Source organism: Apiospora phragmitis (assembly GCF_038363925.1).
Source record: "Apiospora phragmitis strain CBS 135458 chromosome Unknown utg000009l:1.0-1189150.0:1.0-1190623.0, whole genome shotgun sequence".
In the NCBI taxonomy this organism is placed as follows: domain Eukaryota; kingdom Fungi; phylum Ascomycota; class Sordariomycetes; order Amphisphaeriales; family Apiosporaceae; genus Apiospora; species Apiospora phragmitis.
Genome location: NW_027117408.1, coordinates 97,917 through 115,266, shown reverse-complemented (window position 1 = coordinate 115,266; position 17,350 = coordinate 97,917). Strand labels below are relative to the sequence as shown.

General features: G+C 61.4%; 6 protein-coding genes across 6 annotated transcripts; 5 read left to right on the top strand and 1 right to left on the bottom strand.

Moving 5' to 3' along the window:
• Positions 1-751: 751 nt before the first annotated feature.
• PG994_009530 (polyketide synthase) lies at positions 752-9,596 on the top strand (the record flags this gene model as incomplete). The annotated part of the gene is made up of 5 exons (XM_066860939.1): positions 752-1,087; positions 1,170-2,755; positions 2,799-6,169; positions 6,222-8,644; positions 8,712-9,596. 5 exons carry the CDS (start codon positions 752-754, stop codon positions 9,594-9,596), a joined length of 8,601 nt encoding a protein of 2,866 aa, XP_066713109.1.
• A 42-nt stretch (positions 9,597-9,638) lies between these two features.
• On the top strand, positions 9,639-10,140 carry PG994_009529 (NRPS-like enzyme; the record flags this gene model as incomplete). Its single annotated transcript, XM_066860938.1, has 2 exons — positions 9,639-9,926; positions 9,979-10,140. The coding sequence occupies 2 exons, from the start codon at positions 9,639-9,641 to the stop codon at positions 10,138-10,140; spliced, it is 450 nt and encodes a 149-aa protein (XP_066713108.1).
• A 14-nt stretch (positions 10,141-10,154) lies between these two features.
• Positions 10,155-10,873, top strand: PG994_009528 (lovastatin nonaketide synthase; the record flags this gene model as incomplete). The annotated part of the gene is made up of 2 exons (XM_066860937.1): positions 10,155-10,223; positions 10,280-10,873. 2 exons carry the CDS (start codon positions 10,155-10,157, stop codon positions 10,871-10,873), a joined length of 663 nt encoding a protein of 220 aa, XP_066713107.1.
• Positions 10,874-10,917: 44 nt separating this feature from the next.
• Positions 10,918-12,651, top strand: PG994_009527 (lovastatin nonaketide synthase; the record flags this gene model as incomplete). Its single annotated transcript, XM_066860936.1, has 1 exon — positions 10,918-12,651. One exon carries the CDS (start codon positions 10,918-10,920, stop codon positions 12,649-12,651), a length of 1,734 nt encoding a protein of 577 aa, XP_066713106.1.
• A 914-nt stretch (positions 12,652-13,565) lies between these two features.
• On the top strand, positions 13,566-14,498 carry PG994_009526 (uncharacterized protein; the record flags this gene model as incomplete). Its single annotated transcript, XM_066860935.1, has 1 exon — positions 13,566-14,498. The coding sequence occupies one exon, from the start codon at positions 13,566-13,568 to the stop codon at positions 14,496-14,498; it is 933 nt and encodes a 310-aa protein (XP_066713105.1).
• A 440-nt stretch (positions 14,499-14,938) lies between these two features.
• PG994_009525 (uncharacterized protein) lies at positions 14,939-16,911 on the bottom strand (the record flags this gene model as incomplete). The annotated part of the gene is made up of 4 exons (XM_066860934.1): positions 14,939-15,092; positions 15,171-15,982; positions 16,163-16,428; positions 16,494-16,911. The coding sequence occupies 4 exons, from the start codon at positions 16,909-16,911 to the stop codon at positions 14,939-14,941; spliced, it is 1,650 nt and encodes a 549-aa protein (XP_066713104.1).
• Between the last annotated feature and the right edge of the window lie 439 nt (positions 16,912-17,350).

Below are 17,350 nucleotides of genomic sequence, written 5' to 3'. Positions count from 1 at the left end.
TCCGTAGACTTACTGACGCGGACCGCGGGACTGCAGGAACGAGAGCTCTCACCTCATATACGCAGCGCCGCATCTTGTGTGTTGGTGAGGAATTTGCTCCGACTTGCTGATCTCAGATTCACAGGATTTATAGTCCTTGTTGGCTACGTTAGCGAATGGTGGGCCAGCCAAGGTCTTATATCATGTCAGAATCGACATAACTTCGGTGCCATGGCCAAAAACACATGGCTGATACTAGCAATTTTGCCGCGCTATCCTCAGTAACCTGGCTGACCCACGTCCTTCTTCTGGCCTTCTAGAACTCAGGGCGGCAGGGCTGAGGGGCCGAGGCAGTCAGGATACTCTTGGCATCTACAGTTTGGGAGTTCCAAGCCCGAGCACTGATCCGAAGAGGTGGTAAGAGAGGAAGGATGAGAAGGACTTTGTGTTCCCATCACGAAGAACATCGCGAAAGGTCGTACAGTGCTGAAGGGATGAGATTTCTGAAGTGGCCTGTATGGCCTCATGTACAGTAATATCTGTTATGTTGGGTGAGGGCAGGAGAAGTATCTTTGTTGGCCAGACAGCTTCTCGAGGGCATATATAGTATAGCATCACCTGCCCATGGCTTCGAGAAGTTGTTTGATAGCACAGCATCCCTTCTTGACCATCACAACTTCAGAACCTGAGTGTCCTACCCGTTGCACCAATAACAACGAAACAAAACACTAGATTCTACCATCATATCCCCTCCGAGCCCCTAACAAACAAAATGGCCGCTACTTCAACCCCCAGCTTTCCCTTTGGCGCGACCCCGGCTGAGACGCCGGGCGAGACCCCCTACGGGCAAACGCCTGGCGAAAGCCCCTTTGCTGGCTCGCCCCCCTCGTCGGCGACCTCGGTCTCGGCCGCCGACTCCGAGGACATGGCTCCCACCGCCGCAGACCCCAGTGCCATCGTTGGTCTGGCGTTCCGTCTGCCGGGGGCCAAGTCGATACCCCAGCTGTGGGATAACGTGGTCACCAAGAAGGACCTGCAACAAAAGATGCCCGAGGACCGCTTCAACGTCGATGCGTTCTATCACCCCCACGGCGATAATAAGGGCACTGTAAGTCTACTTCTCTCACCTAACATCACGACAACTTTACTCTCTGTTATCATACAAGATCGCTCGACTAACCTTAACACAGACCAATGCCCGCTACGGCTACTTCCTAGAGGACCAAACTATGAAGGAGTTTGATAACGAGTTCTTCCACATCTCCCGCAAGGAGGCCGAGGCCATGGACCCCCAGCAGCGGCTGCTGCTCGAGGTCGTCTACGAGGCCCTGGAGGACGCCGGCATCCCCATGAAGGACATCAAGGGCTCCCGCACCTCGGTGCACGTCGGCTCCTTCACCAACGACTACAGCGCCATGACCACCAAGGACCTGGAGATGTACCCCAAGTACAACGTCACGGGCGTCGGCAACGCCATCCTGTCGAACCGCATCTCGTACTTTTTTGATCTGCACGGCCAGAGCATGACCATCGACACGGCCTGCTCCTCCTCGCTCGTCTGCTTCCACCTGGGCAACCAGGGCCTGCAGCACGGCGAGGCCGACATCGCCATCGTTGCAGGGTCCGCGCTGCACTTCGACCCCAATATCTACATCACCATGACCGACTTCAGCATGCTGTCGACCGACGGCCGCTGCCGCACCTTCGACGCCGACGGCTCCGGCTACGTCCGCGGCGAGGGCGTCTGCGCCATGGTGCTCAAGCGCCGCAGCAGCGCCGAGGCCGCCGGCGACCGCATCCGGGCCATTGTGCGGGGCACGGGGTCCAACCACGACGGCGCCAAGTCGGGCCTCACGCTGCCCAACGGCACGGCCCAGGCCCAGCTGATCCGCCAGACGTACAAGGACGCCGGCCTCGCGCTCTCGCAGACCGACTACTTCGAGTGCCACGGCACCGGCACCAAGGCGGGCGACCCCATCGAGGCCAACGCCATCGGCAGCGTCTTCGCCGCCAGCCGCCAGCGCCCGCTCTATGTCGGCTCCATTAAGTCCAACCTGGGCCACCTGGAGGGCGCGTCGGGTCTGGCCGGCATTACCAAGGCCCTAATGTCGGTCGAGTCGGGCAAGATCCTGCCTAACATGCACTTCAACACGCCCAACCCGGCCATCGATTTCGACGGCCTCAAGATCAAGGTGGCTACGGAACTCACCGACTGGCCCGCCGCCTCGCAGGACGTCCGGAGAGCTTCGATCAACTCCTTCGGCTACGGCGGCTCCAACGCGCATGTTATTATCGAGAACTACAAGCCTACCGTGCCCGTCGCGAGGCAAATCATTTCCAGGCTATCGGCGACGCCGCAGCCGCGACCTTACCTGGTGCCCTTGACGGCCCACAACGACAAGGCCGCCAAGAGGCGTGTCAGCGACATCCTGCAGTACATCCAGTCAAACGAAGAAATCACCGTCGTCGATGTGGCCCACAGCTACAGCGTGCGGCGGTCGATGCAGCAGTCCCGGTCCTTCGCCATCGGCCGCGACCTCGAGAGCCTGGCGCAAGCGCTCCAGAACCCCAAGCCCGTATCCAAGTGGACGAGCCCGGTCGGCGACGCCCCCAAGATCGGTTTTGTTTTCACCGGCCAGGGCGCGCAGTGGCACGCCATGGGCCGGCAGCTGCTCGAGGAGTCGGCGCTCTTCCGCCAGACCGTCGAGCGCTGCGACAGCATCCTGGCCAAGCTGCCGGACCGCCCGGAGTGGACCTGCAAGGGCGAGCTCCTGAAGTCGGCGGAGGACAGCCGGCTTGGGGAGAGTCTCCTGTCGCAGCCCCTGTGCGGCGCTGCAGCTCGCCCTCGTCGAGCTGCTGAAGGCCTGGGGCATCACCCCCTCCGCGGTCGTCGGTCACTCGTCCGGCGAGATCGCTGCTGCCTACGCGGCCGGCATTCTTACGTTTGAGAACGCCATTATCTGCGCGTACTATCGCGGTCTCTACATGTCCCAGGGCTCCGGCTCCGCGCTCCGCGGCGCCATGATGGCCATCGGCATGAGCGAGGCCGAGGGCCAGGCTGTCATCGCCCCCTACAAGGGCCGAATCGCCCTGGCCGCCGTCAACAGCCCGACGAGCCTGACGTTGTCGGGCGACGAGGACGCTATTGTGGAGCTGAAGGCGAAATTGGACGAGGAAAAGGTGTTCAACCGCCGACTCCGGGTCGAGCAGGCCTTCCACTCGCACCACATGGACCCCTTGGCCCCCGGCTTCAAGAACGCCCTTTCCAACACCCCCGGCTTCAAGGCCGAGGTGGCCAAGATCCAGATGGCGTCCAGTGTGACCGCACGAGACTCGAGCGCCCGTTCTATGGACGCAGCCTACTGGGCCGCCAACATGACCGGTCGCGTCCGCTTCTCCGATGCGCTGGCCGGCATCCTCCTTAGCGAGAACGACGAGCAGAACATCGACATCCTCATCGAGATCGGCGCGCACCCCGCCCTCAAGGGCCCCGCCCGCGACGTGGCCAAGAGCGTCGGGCTCGAACTTCCCTACATCGCCTCGTTGGACCGCAACGTCCCGGCGTTCGAGAGCCTGCTGGCGACGGCCGGGCAGCTGTTCACCCTGGGCTACAACGTGGATCTGGTCGCTGCCAACAGCGACCACTCGATCGACATGTTGGGCCACAGCCGCATGACCACGGCCGGCGCCCAACTCCAGAACCTGCCGACCTACCCCTGGGACCACGAGCGCCACTGGGCCGAGACCCGCCCCATCCGCGACCACCGCCTGCGCAAGACCCGGCACACGCTGCTGGGCGTGCAGGTGCCTGGCTCGGCCAAGGCCCAGCCGCTGTGGCGGAGCTACCTGCGCGTTAGCGAGATCCCCTGGCTGGCGGACCACGTCGTCGACGACAAGGTCCTGTTCCCGGCCGCCGGCTTTGTGTCCATGGCGCTCGAGGCCGTCGCCGCCATGGTGCCCGCCGAGTCGACCGTCAGCGAGTTCCTGATGCGCGACGTCGCCTTCAAGAACGCCCTCGTCCTCAACAGCGACGACGCCGGCACCGAGGTCCTGCTGCAGCTGCAGCCGCTCGTGACCTCGGCCAAGAGCGTGTCGAGCGAGTGGTACCGCTTCGCCGTCATGTCTTTTGGCGAGAACGACGTCATGGTCGAGCACTGCCACGGCCAGATCCAGGCCAAGACGGGCGCTGCGGCGCGGGCGGCTGGCCCCACCGCGTCCTTCTCGGAGCTGCAGACGCTCACGAACAAGCGCAAGAACGTCGACCTCTACTACTCGCACCTGCGCCAGGTCGGGCTGAACTACGGCGAGTGCTTCCGGCTGCTGTCGGCGCCCGTCGAGAGCGGCGCCGGGTTTGCGGTCGGCAAGCTGGCCTTCGATCCGTCCAAGGTTGTGACCTACCAGGGCGACGAGTGCATCCTGCACCCGACCGTGCTTGACTCGGCTTTTCACACCATCTTTGCCGCCATCGGATCCATCTCGAGCCAGGGTCTGCGGGAGAGTTTCGTGCCTACCTTCATCCGCCATGCCGTCATTTCGGGCCATCTCCTCGAGCAGAAGAGCGAGACCGAGGTGCGCCGTCTCTGGGCCGATTGCCATACTGAGATGCCGGGTCTGCGAGTCGCCCATAACGATCTCCGTCTGTTCTCCGAGTCCTCCTCGTCGTCGAGCGATGAGTTAATGGTGGACCTGAAGGGTCTCGAGATCACGGCCCTCGGCAATGACACCTCGACGCCCGAGTCCCAGAGGGCCGTCTTCTTCAACATCCGCTGGCAGCCGCTGTTCTCGCAGCTCGCCACCAGGCTCCAAGACCCTGACTCCTGCGACCTAGCCAACGTCGTTGATATGTTCGCTCACGAGGTTCCCGACTCCACCATCCTGTACGCGACGCCCGACGTGAGCTCCGTCCGACCCATTCTCGCGTCCTTGGGCGGCGCCGGCGGTGCCCAGAGACGGTTCAATAGTCTTACTCCGTGGATGGCTGTCGACGATGCCGAGAAGAAATCTCTCGAGTCAAACTGGCCTGGCCTGATCGACTTCGCCGACCCGGAGGCTGAGTCCTACGACCTCATCGTGGTTAAGAATGCCGTCCCTACCAGCGATGTTACCAGCTTCCTCAAGCCCAATGGTTACATTGTGGCCGAGAATGTCGATATCGCGCAGCCCACCCTGAAGAAGGTTTTCAGCCTCGGCGGCTTGGATTGCTACCAGCTGGCCAGCGCCGCTACTAACAGCACCACTGGCACGGACGAGCCGCTGACCGTCATTGTGGCCCAGAACGCGTCCGAGAACACTCGCGCCATCGTCGCCAACATCACCCGCACCTACAAGGGCCCCGTCGAGACCATCAAGTTCGGCGAAGGCCGCGCCTCCCACACTGCGCAGGTGGTGTCGCTCGTCAACCTCGACCAGGACACCTTTTTCAACCAGGGCTCCGTCCAGGAGAAGCTCGCCCTCGAGGAGATCCAGAGCCTCGTCCAGGGCCCTATCGAGAACGTGGTCTGGGTCACCAAGGACTCGACCGGTGACGTCGACCGCCCCGAGCAGGCCATCGTCACCGGTCTCATGCGCACGATCCGCAGCGAGAACATGGACCTCCGCATGGCCACCCTCGACGTCAACTCGCGGCAGTCCCCGGCCGCCGCCGACCACACGGCCTCGCGCGTGCTGCAGGTCCTCTCCGGCTGCCAGAACGAAGACGAGTTGGCTGAGCGAGACGGCATGCTGTTTGTGCCCCGCATCCAGATCGAAACGGAGCGCAACACCAAGCTGCCCGGCTCCGCCAACCGCGAGAACCGCCTCGAGCCCTTCCGGGGCCAGGGCCGCCACCTGGCGCTCAAGATCGGCAAGGTCGGCCTGCTCGACACCCTCGCCTTCGACGACGATGAGGACGTCGCAGACCCAGCCCTCCAAGACGACGAGGTCGAGATCGAGGTGCGCGCCTCGGCGCTCAACTTCCGCGACATCGCCGCCTCCATCGGCATCATCGACGACTACCGCCTGGGCGACGAGGCCGCCGGTGTTGTGGTACGGGTCGGCTGCAACGTCGACGCCGCAGAGTTCCAGCCCGGCGACCGGGTCATGCACACCCGGCCCGGTCAGGGCGCGCATCGGTCGCTGGTGCGGGCCCACAAGGCCTACTGCCAGAAGATCGGCGACATGGACTTCGTCACGGCCGCCTCCTTTTTCGCTAGTGCTCATGACGGCGTACTACGGCCTCATCGACACGGCCCGCCTTCACAAAGACGAGTACTGTCTGGTTCACGCCGCGGCCGGCGGTGTCGGTCAGATGGCCGTCCAGCTCGCTCAGATGGCGGGCGCCAAGGTCATCGCGACCGTCGGGTCCGTGGAGAAGCGCAACTTCCTCAAGCAGAACTTCGGCATCCCCGACGAGATGATCTTCTCGTCCCGCGACGACTCCTTCGTCGAGGGTGTCATGAAGGTGACCGACGGCCGCGGCTGCGACGTCGCCCTTAACAGTCTGGCGGGCAACCTGCTACACGCCACCTGGAAGTGCATGGCGCCCCTCGGCCGGTTCCTCGAGATCGGCAAGCGCGACATCCACGAGAACACCAAGCTGGACATGGACCCCTTCCGCCGCAACGTCAGCTACGCTAGCGTCGACCTCATCACTCTTTACAACTGCAGCCGCCCCATCTTCTCCCGCGTGATGCGCGAGTCCTACCACCTCATCCGCGACGGCAAGATCAAGCCGCCGGGCCCCATCCTGACCATGAGCTACGGCCAGGCCCAGAAGGCCTTCCGGACCCTGCAGATCGGTAAGTTCTTCGGCAAGATCGTTCTGATTCCCGTCGACGATGAACTGGTCCCTGTGGCGCCCGTGCTTTTCCGCGACGTCCCGCTCTTCCACGCCCACAAGTCGTACCTGTCCGTGGGTGGTCTGGGAGGCATTGGGCGCTCGCTGTCCGAGTGGATGTTCCGCAAGGGCGCCAGGGAGATCGCCTTCCTGTCGCGATCTGGGGACAAGTCGACGGACGCCAAGGAGACGATCCAGTGGCTCCGCGAGCGCGGCGTCAAGACGCAAGTCTTCAAGGGCGACGTTTCCAACCGAGCCCACGTCGACGAATGCATCGCGGCCCTCAGCCACAACCTGGGTGGTGTCTTCCAAGCCGCCATGGTCCTCCGCGACAAGCCGTTTGGCCAGATGACGGCCCAGGACTGGAGCCAGTGCGTGCACCCCAAGACCATGGGTACGGCCAACCTACACGCGGCGACCGAGAAGCTCGACCTGGACTTCTTCACCTGCTTCTCGTCTTCGTCCTCCGTCGTCGGCGCCGCGGGACAGGCCAACTACGCGGCCGCCAATGCGTACCTGGACGCCCTCATGCGCCACCGACGCAACCGGGGTCTCGCCGGCACCACCATGAACGTCGGCGCCGTCGGCGATGTCGGTGCGGTCGCAGAAGATGGCGGCCTCGGCACCATCCTGCGCCGCATGGGCTACGACTTCATTAGCGAAGACGAGCTTCTGTACCAGATCGAGGAGGCCGTCTCCGTCTCCAAGCGCCGCACCAGCACCGTAGAAAGGAGCGGCGTTGACGAGCACCAGGTCATCACGGGCATTAACACCCTGCGCAAGGACGTGTACTGGGCCTCCAAGCCGCTGTTCCGCAACCTGTACGCCAACCTGGATCTGGCATCTGACGCTAGCCAAGTCAAGGGGACCAAGTCGCTGTCTGCACTGCTCGCAGCCGCTGGCGATGTCGAGGAGAGAATCAACGTTCTCACGACGGCCTTTATCGAGAAGGTCGCCGCTGTCTTGGGAACGCCGGCGGAATCCATCCAGCCGTCGCAGCCCTTGACTGCCTACGGTCTGGACTCCATCGTCGCCGTCGAGTTCCGGAAGTGGTTCTCGACCTCCGCCTCGGTCGACGTCCCGCTCTTCGACATCCTGGGCGCCAAATCCATCCGAGCCTTGACCACCAAGGTCAACGAGAAGCTCAGAACGGAGGCTGCGGCCGACACGACCGCGAAGGATTCGGACAGCAGCGCCGCAGCCAAGGCTGAGCGGCCCGCCAAGGTCGCTAAGAAGAGCCGCGCGCCCGAGTACGCCATCGTGCCCAGCGGCAATCAGAACCCCGTGCCCTTGTCCAGCTACCAGACCCGAATGTGGTTCCTGCACAACATGCTCGAGGACAAGAGCGCCCTGAACTTCCGGGTCTCCTGCCGCCTTACCGGCAAGCCCGACCTGAGTCTTCTGCAGGCCGCCATGGACGAGTTCGTCGCGCGCAACACCATCCTGCGCACCCAGTACTGCGAGGGCGACGAGTGCACCGAGCAGGCCGTCATTGCGGCCTCCAAGACGCGCATCGCCTTCGAGGACCTCTCCCACGAAACCGACCCGGCCACCGCCCTGGACGCGTCTATCGAGCGCATGCGCCAGATCGAGATCGACATCGAGGAGGGCGAGTCGATGAACTTCTGTCTTTACAAGCTTGCCGATGAGGACTACCGCCTGGCTCTGAGTGCCCACCATATCGCCTTTGATAACGGCAGCACCAAGACGTTTATTGACCAGTACATGTCCCTGTACGACGCTTTCAAGAAGGGCCAGGACCTGGTCTCGGTCCCCGCGCCGCGCTTCTCCTACGCCGACTTCACTGTCTGGCACAACGCCTGCCTCCAGGAACCCGAGGTCCTCAAGGACGTCGCCTGGTGGCAGGACAAGCCTGGCCGGCGCGCCTGAGGCCTCGACCCTGCTGCCCTTCGCCCAGTCGCAACGTACCGAGGGCCGGTCCGCCGAGCGCCCGGCCGTGCACGCCTCCGTCGAGCCCAAGATCCTGAAGCGCCTCAAGCGGGTCTCGGCGCTGGCCGGCTCTACCCCATTCCACTTCCTCATCGCCGCCTTCCGGTCCTTCCTGTTCCGCTACACCGAGGAGGAGGACCTGACCTTCCTGATGATCGACGGCAACCGCCCGCACCCCGAGGTCACCGACATGATGGGCTTCTTCGTTAACATGATCCCGCTCCGACTTAAAGTGGCGGCCCGGGACGCCTTCGAGACGGTGCTGGCCGACTCCTCCAAGGCAGTCGTCAGCGCCCTCGAGCACAACACGGCGCCCTTCGACAGCATCGTCAGCGCCATGAACCTCCAGCGCAACAGCCAGCACTTCCCGCTCGGCCAGATCGCCGTCAACTACCAGATGTACGGCAAGCCGCCCGCCTACTCGAGCGCCGACTTCACCATCTCCGACTTCACCGTCCAGGACATCCCGACCCCGTGCGAACTGGCCCTCGAGGCCACCGAAGACCCGGAACGCGGCCTCGAGCTGCAACTGCAATTCGACGCCAGTCTCTACGAGCACGGAGCCATGGAGCGCTTCCTCGAGAACTTCGTGCAGTTCCTGGCCAGCGCCGCCCGGGACCACCGCCAGCCGATCGACGAGGTGCCCATGTGCGGGCCCAAGGAGCTGGCCTTCCAGGAGGCCCAGTGCTGGGGCACCGCGGTCACCCCGGACCCCTGGGCCGGACAATCAATTGTAAGCAAGATTTTGGCTATCACCCACTCCCAGCCGCAAGCCACAGCCATTGAGACTAGCGACAGGGAGACGATCAACTACAGCGACCTGACGGCACGCGCGGGAGCGGGTCGCCATTGAGGTGGAGCGGGCAGGGGAAGGCCGGGCGGACTGGTGGGCGTCATGTTCCCGCCCAGCATCGACATGGTGGTGGCCATGTTGGGGGCGGCGTTCGCGGGTCGGGGCTACGTACCGCTCGACCCGGACTTCGCCAGGGAGAGACTGAGGCACATGACGGCGGAAGCGGGACTGCGACTGATCCTGGTCCAGCCCGAGTTGGCTGAGCAGGCGAAGGGCCTGTCGGCAGATTGTAAGATTGTGGAGGTGTCGGAGAAGAACAAGCCATCGCACGGTGTGTGGCTGCATCGAGAGACCGCCACCGACAACCCCTTTTACGTCATCTACACCTCGGTAAGTGATGAATGGCCTGCTGGGTTGAGGATTTACTGACACCATAATACAGGGAAGCACTGGCAAGCCCAAGGGCATTGTCCTGAGCGAGTCCAACACACGTGCAATGTTGACTTCGCATAACGAACACCATCGCTTCACCCCTGAAGACCGCATCCTCTTTCATAGCTCCATGGCATTCGATCTTTCGGTCGCACAGCTCTGGGGTTCCTGACCTCGGGCGCGACGATGCTCATCGCCAAGCGCAACGTCCGCAAGGAGCCGCAATCCCTGGCCAAGTTCATGCGCGAGGGCCGGGTCACTGTGACGTACTTCCCCCGACGCAGTTCGCGACGGTGCTCAGCGTCGGCCAGGACGACCTGAAGCAGTGCTCGACCTACCGGGACGCCATCTTCGCCGGCGAGTTCCTCCCTCCCCGCGTGGTCCGGGCCATCTACGACCTGGGCATCCAGGGCCTGATCGTCAGCAACCAATGGGGCCCTAGCGAGGTGACGGTGCAGACCTCCTGCCACAACCCTGCATACCCCGCCGAAGACGCCACCAACCTGCCCATCGGCCGCGGCCTAGCCAACTGCTCCCACTACATCGTGGACGCGCTGCTGCAGCCTGTTCCCGCGGGTGTGATTGGCGAGATCTGCCAGGGCGGGCCCCAGGTTAGCAGAGGCTACATGGGGAGGCCGGCCGAGACCGCTCGCGGCTTTGTCCAAGATGTCTTCGCGGGCCCCGAGTACATCGCCCAGGGCTGGACGACTATGTACCGGACCGGCGACCGTGGGCGATTCCTGCGCCACGGGCAAATGGAGTGCCACGGCCGCATCGCCGGCGACACCCAAGTCAAGCTCCGAGGTTTCCGCATGGACCTCGCCGAGGTCGAAAACGAGTTCTACGCCGCCGCCAAGCGCCTCGGGTCCTCCGTCGTCGACGTCGTCGTCGTGCCCGCGCCCTGAGCCCGGAGTTCACGCCCGACAACGCCGCAGCAGCATCGGACTCCATGGACGACCGCCAGCTGGTGGCCTTCGTCGTCACCAGCCACGACATCGTCGACAACAAGGCCAAGCAGGACCTGGTCAAGCAGTTGCACGTCGAGGCCGCGGAGCACCTCAACCCCTACATGCTGCCCAACGCGTACCACCTGGCGACGCAGCTGCCGTCGCTGACCAGCGGCAAGCACGACCGCATCGAGTTACGCAAGATGAAGCTCGACCCCGTGTTCCCCCTCATGGCCGCGCAGTGCACCGACCTGCCGGCCGAGGACCCCCAGGACGAACGCCTGCAGATCCTGGCCTCCGTCACGCAGGTCTTCCGCGACGTCCTCAAGCTCAACCCTAAGATGCCCATCGAGCCGTCGCAGAGTTTCTTCGAGCTCGGCGGCCATAGCGTGCTGGCGCTGCGGGTGCTCGCCAAGGTCCGAAGCACCTCAGGCCTGCGCATCCAGCCCAAGGACTTCTTCCTGACTCCTACGCCTGCCGGGGTGGCCGCCATCGTGATCAAGGAGCGAGGCTTCGAGCCGCTCCAGTGGGACAACGCCGGCGCTTCCCCAATCGACTGGCAGATCGAGGCCAAGCTGCCCGACACCCCCGAGTTCTACCCTACGAAGCGAGCCAACCACGGCACCAAGATCCTCTTGACGGGAGCCGACAGCATCGTCGGGCTCTACATGCTGATCGAGATCCTCAACCAGGACCCGAGCGCCGTCGTCATGGCCATGGGTACCGAGGTGCCCTTGACCAAGGAGGCACTCATCGCCGACATCGAGCAGCATGGTCTGGGCGACAGCAAGGCTCTCGCAGAACGGGTACAGCTCCTCCCGGGCGCCCTTGCGATGCCCGAGCTGGGACTTTCCACCGAAGAGTCCACGCGTCTCCGAGACTCCGTGAAGTCCATCTTCCACTTCGGCAGCCGCGTCTCGCTCCTCAAGTCGCACAAGGAGCTAGAGCAAGTCAACCTGCGAGCCACGAAGGAGATCATCCGACTTGCCGCCGCTGCTGGGTCTGACACGACCATCCACTACCTCAGCACCTGGAGCGTGTCCCACCTGCAGGACTGGCGCACCACGCACCGCCTCGACGGCAAGAAAAGCACCACCGTCAAGACGGAGCGGGCGCCCGACTTCTTCTACCCCGTCGGCTCGGACCTGGCCTACTTCAAGACGCGCTGGGCGGCCGAGATGATGATGACGAGCGCCGCCAACCGCGGGCTGCGGACGCTGATCTACCGAGCCTCGGCCCTGTCGGCCGCCGACGCCGACGCGACCGAGGAGTCCAACTTCTTCGCAGGGCTGATGCGGGACATCGTCAAGACGGGCTCAGTCCCTGATTTGGGTGGCGACGACGGGCTGGACATGGACGTGGTGCCGCCGACGTACATCGCCCGCACCATCCACCAGATTGTGAGCAAGCAGACCAGCGGCAGCGGCGTCTTCCACATCAGGAACCGCAGCCCGCTGCCGGTCGGAGGGCTCATCAACGCGCTGCACGGGATGAACAAGGAGGCCAACAAGGTGCCGGCCAAGGAGTGGCACAAGCGTATCGAGAAGCAGGGGGCTCTGTACGCCGCGGTGGCGGCGGAGTATGTGGACATGGGACACAGGATATTCTCGCTGGACGACAGCGAGACGAGGAAGCTGTTGGGCGGTGATTTTGAGGAGGAAACGACACGGGAGGGGTTGTGTGAGCCGGTTGATGCACACTACATACAAAAGGTCATGAGCAGTTTGGGGATGTAAGGTTTCATTTGTCACATGCATTTCAATCTGGAGTTACTGGTGTTTGGGGAATGACGAAACGAAGAAGAAAAGAAACAAGAAACGAAAAATGGCATGCACTGGGATCGGCTTAGGTATTCACATAGAGAAAGGGGTTATGGAAAAGGGATACTAGATCTCATTAGAATATATGTTTAATTCTCACGAAGCAATACTTTCAGCTGTCCATTGATGCATGTGGATGAATGTGATGATGGATCGCTGAAGAGAAGAGCATCCAGCAATGTCCACTGAAAGGGGCCCGGAACTTAGTGGGTGAGCGCGCCGACAGTGCAGTGGCTGCTAGCCTTTGTGGCTGAAACCCCACTGTTGCTGCCTTAAGGGGTTTGCTTAAGTATTCACTGCAGCTTGAGCAAAGGGACACCTTCAGCAACTTGAATCTGACCTCATCCAAGAAACAAGAACAACACTCGCAACATGACTTGAAGGTTGTTGTAATACAGTCCCTCAGCTGGGGACACGAATAATTCTCTTTCTTCCAAGCTTCTGTTCCATTCTCTTGTTTTCAGTCATTCGACATCCAACTGCAGCTTTATTTGTGCCACCACCTTCCACCAGCCTGTCCAACAATGTCTTTCGTGTTTCTCTAGGTGCAGACAACGTCTACGATTGATACACCACAACAAATGCCTTTGTCGGATTGGACCTTTCCTTTTATAATAAAGCCTAGTGAGAAGACTATCACAGCTACCCTCGTTCTTTGATTGGTTACTGTGGCCAAAAATAGATTGCATCAACATCTCGGAAAGCCATCTGTCGCTGTAGGGCAGAGCCAGTTCTCCACTACACCGGAACAAGCAGCATCCCGCAACAATACTTTGGAACTGATTATATGAAAGGCTGGCATACATCACACCACATTCTCTGACACCAACATGCCCTCCTACAACCCCAACGTTGAGCCCGTCGTCAAGGTCTCGTCGCCCCTCCCCAAAGGCTACATCTTCGTCCCCAAGGGCGACGTCTACATCACCGGCAACTGCCGCCGCCAGACCCAGGCCGCCAAGCAGACCGTGTACGCCGTCGTCAACCACCAGCGGAAGAGCGTCGGCATCCGCGTCCCCGCCGCCGTGCACGCCCGCGTCCTGCAGGATGAGCGGGCCTCGCGCGCCGACCGGGCCAGCACCGTGCAGAGGCGGGACGCGGCGCTCGAGAAGCAGTTCCGCGACGCCATCCTGAGCCAGTTCCCGCAGACGCCCGCCGCCGACGTCCCGCTGGTCGTTAGGCGCGCCATGCTGAAGGGCAGCGGCCGCGTCGGGCGCACCGGCAAGTTGGACATCAAGACGAAGGCTAAGCTGGCTGTTCGCGCCCACATCCGGCACGTGCACACGGAGTACGATAACATGCTGCGTGCCAAGACGCATAACAAGGGCAAGGCCCGTGACGAAACCCTCTCCAAGGTCAACGAGATTGCCGACAGTTGGGGTGGCAAGGCAGAGGGTCGCCGTCCTCACAAGCCAGGCAAGAGTAGAGACAGGAGAAAGAAGGCAAAGGCAGAGGGCGAGGTCAAGGGCGAGGTCAAGGCGGAGATCAAGGGCACCGCTAAGCAGGGCCCTAAGACCAAGGAAACACGCTCCAGCCGACGGAGATCCAGCCTCGTCAAGAACAAGTCACCAATGCAAGTGAAGAAGCTACAAGTACGACTAGCGAGGCAGGACGGAAGCAATTCAGCGAAAGTCCAGATCGGCAAATCACTGCGACAGCATTCTTCCGACTCGGACGAGATGGATGATGAGAGTGACGAGTTCGAGTGGCTCGAGTCCGATGACGACAGCGAGGACAGCGACTCGGAATGGGCCGACGACTGACTCCTGTGGCAGACTAGTGATTGAGTTCGCACCTTATGATGGAGCGCAGGAGTGCCATATGAGTTGATGCTCACGGTAGTATCACAACTGTACAACAATGTCTGATTGATTTGAAGTGTTGGAAGCGACACCACGGTTTTCATTGATACCCAATGGATGGAGTAGGATTTTGGAACGGAATGGACAAGGCGTGAGGCTTAATTTTGACGAGACAAACAATTGCTTGATGTAACGATACGTACCCTGGCTAAAATTGAGACCGGAGTACAGAGACTGGAGTATTATGAACCTTGCATATTTCCTATCTGTGACGACTGCAGAACATTGACACCCACCCACACGCCTGCTAACCAAACAGCACATCTAGTGTTCTCTCGAAGCGACTCCTGGAAAGAGGTCAGTTCATTGTCACGTTGCTAATTGAAGAAGCATGGTGTTACTCACTTTGCAGGGACCACCACGAAGTTCTTCGTGTATTCTTCGATGCCCGCGAGGTCTTGCAAGAGATCCGCCTCGTGCGGGTTCACGAACTTGGTCTTGTGGATCAGCTTCCACCCGATGTAGAGGACCGGACAGATGAACAGCATCATGTACCTTGAGCAAGCAAACGTTAGCATATCCGTGAATGCTATACATGAGAAGAAGTGGCAAGAAAAGGACAGAACAACTCACGAGAACAAGAAGCTAGGCACATCCCACTTCCCCGGCAAAAACACCGTGTACCCGCCCATCCACGCCATGACGAACGTAGCCACGAGCGCGTAGTACGCCGCGTACGGCTGCCCAAACCCGCGGTACGGCAGCGAGCTCCGGTCGATAGCCTGGGCGCGGAGAGCGCGATGAAAACAAATATAGGTGACGCACATGACGCTAAAGTTGATGAGCTGGGACGCCGTCACCAAGGACACGAACCAGCTGAGCACCGTCGCGGACCCCTCGGACACCTGCAGGAACGACAGCAGCGAGATCAGCAGGACGACGCCGACGCTGTAGATGGGCACACCGTTGCGCAGGCAGACGGTCAGGAACCGCGGCGCTTTCCCCCTCAAGCGCGAGGCCGAACAGCGAACGCGACGCGCAGTACACATAGCTGTTGCCCGCCGAGAAGGCGGCCGTGAGCACCATGGCGTTGACGATGTGGGCAGCACGGGGATGCCCAGGCGGCTCATGGCGATGACGTACGGCGAGGCGGCGGCGCCGGGCTTATCCTTCTCGAAGGCGTCGGCCATGGTGGCGTCGTCGTAGGGGACCAGGATGCCGACGCACAGGGAGCCGAGCATGAAGAAGGTCGTCAGCCGGTAGAAGACGGCGTTGTAGGCGCGCGGCATCACGAAGCGCGGGTTCTCGGCCTCGCCCGCCGCCATGGAGACGTAGTCGGGCCCCGCGATTGTGAAGGAGGCCTGGATCAGGCACTGCAGGAATCCCATGAAGCGGCCGAGGTCGCCCGTCTGGTAGAACGTGTTGAACGAGCCTGGGTTGTTCCACTGTGCAGAAGTGATTAGCATATTGATATCTGACTTGAATACGAGGAGACGATGCATCTTAATTGAGCAACGCCCATAAGGCTCAAGGATAGTCACTGAGATCCTAACATAACAGTCACACCACGGAAAGAAGACAAAGGGGTAAAGTCAAGCGACAACTCTGTACGTACATAACGGAACCCAAAACGATCGTGCCTGGGGGTTGCCTCCAAGCATCACGATGAAGGTGAAGACGATGAGGCCGATGATAAGCAAGACCTTGCCGAGCGCGGCCCAGAACTCGCTCTCGCCGTACCACTTGACGGCGAGCACGTTGATCAGCGCGTACAGCATGATGACAATCGTGATGATGGCCGCCGTCGGGACCGCCTCGCTCCAGAAATGTATGATGACGTTGCACGCAGTAATCTCGAAGGGCACCAGGGCGGCTTCAAATACGAAGAAGTCTGTGGCCAGTTGGCAGCAGTCAGCACATTGGATATGGAAAAGCAGCGGGGACGGCAATGCATACTCCATCCAGCCGCGAAGCCGAAAGCTTCATCGACCCAGCGGCCAGCGAAGCGGATAAACGGCGACGAGATGGGCAGGTACGTGACCATCTCCGCCATGCACAGAGTGACGGCGAGGATGACGGAACACCAAAACGTGAAAGCCAGAAACAGACTCGCCGGCCCGCCCTGGAGCAGGCCCCTGCCGATCTGGACGTAGAGCGCGGTGCCAATGGTGCCGCCGATACCGATCAGCTGGATGTGGCGGGATTTCAGTTTGCGGTGCGTCTGGTCTAATGCTGCACCCACAGATGCCGACGGGATCCGAGCCGGCGGCGTGCCGAACTCGTTCTTTTCTGCATCTGAACCATTGCCGCGGTCCGTCGCATACTGTTGAGGCGACGGCGACTTCTTAGCGTAGTCAGTGCCGGATGAACTCATGGCGAAAAGAGGCGCGCGGCCAATCCCAATTCTAGATCAGGCTGGCTGGCGGTGGTGGGAAGTTTATTCGCGGGACCTCGACGAAACAGCTTTGCGCACTTAAGACGTATGCGCCTGGAAACGTCTTATGAAAATCGGACAAAATGGAGCTCAGCGAGACGAGAAGCCGCCAAGAACGAGAACGAGGAAAAATGGGTAGTGCAAGAGAACATGCTCCCGCTGCTGAGGACACGGCCGAGTTTTTAAGAAAGCAAATGGCAGCGTCGTGTAGGTCTGTCTAATCCATGCTGTGCAAGGCGAGGAGGTCAGATAGCAGCTCCCAGGCCAGAAGTCCTTCCAATTGGCAGACTTGCATATGACAATCCTGAGTGGTGCATCGCCAAGCTGATTCTAACTAATATGGGGGCCGGGGACCCTGGCTCGCTCGACTGCGCGGGGC